This window comes from Chenopodium quinoa, unplaced genomic scaffold (genome assembly GCF_001683475.1).
Source record: "Chenopodium quinoa cultivar QQ74 unplaced genomic scaffold, ASM168347v1, whole genome shotgun sequence".
Lineage (NCBI taxonomy): Eukaryota > Viridiplantae > Streptophyta > Magnoliopsida > Caryophyllales > Amaranthaceae > Chenopodium > Chenopodium quinoa.
The window spans coordinates 126,353-131,319 of record NW_018744988.1 but is presented as its reverse complement, the minus strand read 5'-3'; the positions used below and the strand labels follow the sequence as shown (position 1 = coordinate 131,319).

General features: G+C 33.7%; 1 protein-coding gene across 1 annotated transcript; it reads left to right on the top strand.

The window, feature by feature from the left end:
- The first annotated feature begins 2,120 nt into the window (after nt 1-2,120).
- On the top strand, nt 2,121-4,679 carry LOC110706481 (wall-associated receptor kinase-like 20). The gene is made up of 3 exons (XM_021884406.1): nt 2,121-2,469; nt 3,287-3,346; nt 3,546-4,679. The coding sequence occupies exons 1-3, from the start codon at nt 2,121-2,123 to the stop codon at nt 4,616-4,618; spliced, it is 1,482 nt and encodes a 493-aa protein (XP_021740098.1). The 3' UTR covers nt 4,619-4,679.
- The last annotated feature ends 288 nt before the right edge of the window (nt 4,680-4,967 follow it).

The following is a 4,967-nucleotide window of genomic DNA, read 5'->3' as shown; positions in this document are numbered from 1 at the left end:
CCTTATTTATATATTATAATAAAAACCTATGACTCACTCATTTTTAAGAATTTGAATTTTACATATAGAAAACTAAAGTTGAAGTTAACAAAACTTGTATAAACCAATGTGTATGTCAAATTGTGTCAACAAAATAAGGACGGATAAGGTATATAACATGAGTTCTAATCATCAATCAATCAATAACTTAATACTAAAAGCGAAATAAGTGATGACATAATGTAATGACAAGTGTCATAGATATAAAAACCTATGTCTCAGCCATTTTTAAGAATTTGATTTTTACATATAAAAACTAAAGTTGAAGTTAACTAAACTTTTATAAACCAATGTGTACGTCAAATGATGTCAACAAAATCAATCAATAACTTAATATTAAAAGCGAAACCAGTGATGACACATGTCATTCACTGGTAAAACATTTTCCCTCCATTTTTCTTTCCTTTTTTATTTTGTCGTTTTTTTTTATTATTATATTTCCAATTCTTCATGAAAATTATTTATACCCTATAAAATTCACCTAATGAAATATTGTTATATGTATATATTTTATATTAAGTAATTTTTGTAAAATTCTCCAAGATTTCTACAATATTCTCATGCTAAATTTCTATAATAATCTCGTGCTAATTTATAATTTGGGAAAGCCTTACTTCTATATTAATCTCATGCTAATATTTTTTTTAATAATAGTATATGAATTGAAGTTTCATTATTTTTCCTCACCTTACTTATACATTATAATTAAAACCTATGACTCACTAATTTTTAAGAACTCGGATTTTACATATAGAAAACTAAAGTTGAAGTTAACAAAACTTGTATAAAACAATGTGTATGTCAAACTATGTCAACAAAATAAGGACGTGATAAGATATATAACATGGGTTCTAATCATCAATCAATCAATAACTTAGTACTAAAAGCGAAACAAGTGATGACAAAATGTAATGACAAGTGTCATAAATGGATTCGCTTTTAGTATAGGTTAATAGGTTAATATATAAAAACCTATGTCTCAGTTATTTTTAAGAATTTGATTTTTACATATAAAAACTAAAGTTGAAGTTAACTAAACTTGTATAAACCAATGTGTATGTCAAATAATGTCAACAAAATAAAGACACGAGTGATGACTATGATAGAAGCTTCGAAAACAGCAAAAGAGGAAGAGAGAATGATTGGCACAATAAAGAAATATGTGCACTTTGTTTCAACATCCGAGTACACTAATCTTACAAGTGACAACTTGCCTTGCAAGCTCCGTTTACGAATAGCAATCACTATGCGCAGTACTCGTACACACAATCCTTCAGCTCCGATCCACATAATGCAAAATAGTTCTTCCATTCATTTCCTACTGCTCAACTTAGCACTGCTTCTCCCCGCCACCAGCTCAGCCACTGCAATTCTAAACTGCCCCAACTGCGGCACAAAGCCTGTACCATTTCCACTCAGCACTTCACCAGCCTGTGGCAGTCCATTCTATAAGGTCCGATGCACAAAAGGAACTTTATGGTTTGATGCATTAAATGGTTCATCATACGTGATCACCTCGATAACTCCGAAGAGCCAGCAGCTGATAATCCATCCTCCAGGCTTCAACGGTAGCACCTGCATCACCACTGATTATCATGCTGGAGGTCTCTGGCTCGACGAGAAGCTTCTTTTTAATATCAGCAGCGACAACACCATTCTTAAACTGAACTGTCAACCTCTTGCTTTTATATCAGCGATGAACTGTTCATCCAGTCGTATCTGTTTCAGGCATGATATTGCTACTTCTACTCTGGTCATTTACGGTGTGTTTGGATTGAATGAAATGGATGGAAAGGAAGGGAAGAGAAATTGAGAGATGGAGTATCTTTCATTTGGATAGCAAATGAGGAAGAGAGAGAATTGGAGGGGAGAGAAATAAAATGATTAAATTGTAGGAAATTAATCCCTCCAACAATGGAGAGATTTAGAAGGAAAACTCATCATTCTTCGCTCCCCTCTCTTTCCCTCCCCTCCTCTTCTCCTCCCTCCCCTTTTTTTACTTCCCCTTTCTTTATCCAAACAAACTGTTAGGCATTTTTGTCGTCGTTACAAATTAATCTTCATTATTTTCCTGCAGGTTTATGAAAGAAAAGAAAGAGGTCGCATCAAGATGCAAGGATAAACATATATGTTGCTCTTTTACGGGAGGAGGTTCCCAAAATGATCACAACATAAAGTTAGCACCGGAGAAATGTGCTGTGTACACAAGCTTCGTAGGATTGTCATTGAATACTCCACTGCCCGTAAGTAAATGGCCAAAGCCTGGAATAGCAATAAACTGGGTTCTGCCTCCTGAACCAGTTTGCTCAACTGATATAGACTGCAAGAAGTTGCCAAAGTCATCATGTGTGCCCAGCGCTGTAAAAGGACCGAAGAGATGCCTCTGCAAAGTGCCATATAAATGGGATCCCATTAAAGGAGCGTGTTCTAGTAAGTTAATTAAATCTTTCTTCACTTCTAAAAAATAGTTTGCTAGTCCAATATATCTGTTCAAACAGAGTTTCAGTATAAAACTATAAATAATGCATCTAGTTGAAATATGTACAGTACGAATTTGTTGAATGATTAAATTACTCATAATGAAGTCAAATTTAGGAGTTATGACACTGTCAAATAATATACGAGTATATACCAGGGGAGTATTAATTTTTTGGAAATTTTGTCAACAGTGAAAGCACGTGTTAATTGAATTAACATAACTATCACAAAATTGTAAAAAATTGAAGTGGCACTACCACTCTAACAATTTTTGATAGAATCTCCGATATTTCAATGTTACTTTTTATCATTTTTTACCTTTATGAAGGGTAATTTAGTCAATTTAAATAATGATAATATTCTAATTTAAATTATTAGAGTGATAGAGCTACTTAAACCTTTTACAAGTTTAGGGTAACTTTTTTACATAAAAATTTAATAAATAATTATTTTCAAAACACGCGTTAGTTCTTGACAAAATTTCTTAATTTTTTCTAGTTTTTTACTTTAGAAGTTAGTTTCAGTCAAGCTTGTATAAACTATGATTAATTAATTACATGTCATGCTGCAACAAAAGCATCGTATTTGCTTTGATTAGCTCTGTTGTGCTACTTTGGAATCGTTTAATAGGTTAAATAAATAACTCTCAATTTAATATTCAAAAAGTGAAATGTATATCAATTATGTAAGGTAATACCATTTGATGAATTTGTTCCAAAATTTTCCTTAAACGTCCATCTAATGATATTGGACTCTTGATCTATTGCAGAGGTGAAATGTGAAACCAGCAAATGTCGAAGAAAAAGAAAACGAAAAAAGATGATTGCAGGTACATGGACTTATAAGATTTGCCAATGTGTGTATTAAACAACATACACATATTAAAATACATTTACTACAATTATAATTGTACATGGTTTTGTCATAAAAAAAATAAAAAAAATAAAAAAATAAATGTACATGGAGTTTCTTTGACTAATCATATTCAGTTTTATTTCAAGATAAAAAATTTGCTTAATTTGTTTCAGCTTTAACATACACTGGAGGTATAATAGCAATTCTAGGATCATTTGCAATCCTAGTATACATCCATCTTCGACGAATCAAACGAAAAGCACGTGAGCAATTAGTAAGAGAACGTCAACAGATCTTAAATGCAAACAATTCAAGTGGGAGATCAGCTAAGCTCTTTTCAGCAAAAGAGATAAGAGTATCAACAGGAAATTTCTCAAAAGAAAATGTTCTAGGTTCGGGAGGATTTGGTGAAGTATACAAAGGCATCCTACAAGATGGCACTATAATAGCAGTAAAAAGGGCTATTTTTGGAAACACAAAAGGTAATGATCAAGTGCTAAATGAAGTGCGGATATTATGCCAAGTGAATCATCGGAGTTTGGTCAGGCTACTAGGGTGTTGTGTTGAGTTGGAGGAGCCAGTTCTGGTGTACGAATACATTTCCAATGGAACGCTTTATGATCGACTACACGTATCTTGTTCTAATGATCATATTGAAGCACCCTTGAATTGGAATCAAAGACTGGCAATGGCACGTCAGATAGCTGAAGGCCTTACATATCTGCATTCCTCTTCTGTTCCTCCTATCATCCATCGAGACATTAAGACAAGCAACATCTTACTCAATGAAAAGCTAGATATCAAGATCTCAGATTTTGGTCTCTCGAGAATAGTGGATAATGAAGCAACACATATGACTACTTGTGCTCAGGGGACTTTGGGGTATCTTGATCCTCAGTACTATCGAGACATGCAATTGACAGACAAGAGCGATGTGTATAGCTTTGGTGTTGTTCTGCTAGAGCTACTTACAACACGGAAAGCTATCGATTTTAGCAGAGAGGTTGAAAATGTAAGCCTTGTTTCATACATGAGGAAAATGGTAAATCAGCAAAAACTGCTGGATGCAGTAGATCCCTTTCTGGAAAAAGGAGCCAGCAAATTAGAGCTGGAAACTATGAAGTTGATTGGAATTCTGGCTATTTCTTGTTTGGATGAGCAACGGCACAATCGTCCTTCAATGAGTGACGTCAAGGACGAGATAGAGTATATGCTTCACATCATTGAAGACAAAGGTGCAAAATAGAATTGAACACAGCAGATCTTGCTGAATACTTTTTTCATTTCAGAAGATGAACACTTGGGTCAAAGGCCTCAAAGCATCATGTTTGCTTAGTAGAATTTCTTAAATAATACATGAATTTTGTCTGTTTTCTACAAATAATTTATATATTATCATATCTCATTAGCATAACCAACGATTAGTAATAATAATTTAGGTCGGTTTAAAAAAACATTCAGCTGGAGCGACACCGCTTCGCTAACAATACTAGCAGGCGTCATCTTCTCCTAACGTCTCTCAGCCCAAGGAAACAATAACATCTCAATAAAGGGCCAAAGGGAGATCGACATAGAACTCTCTAAGAGAAAGTCAA

Bases quoted from the DNA above. Each gene is read 5' to 3' on its own strand.
- LOC110706481 (XM_021884406.1), top strand. From the start codon at position 2,121: ATGAAAGAAAAGAAAGAGGTCGCATCAAGATGCAAGGATAAACATATA. The intron at 2,470-3,286 runs GTAAGTTAATTA...GATCTATTGCAG, and splicing joins CATTAAAGGAGCGTGTTCTA to AGGTGAAATGTGAAACCAGC. The intron at 3,347-3,545 runs GTACATGGACTT...AATTTGTTTCAG, and splicing joins ACGAAAAAAGATGATTGCAG to CTTTAACATACACTGGAGGT.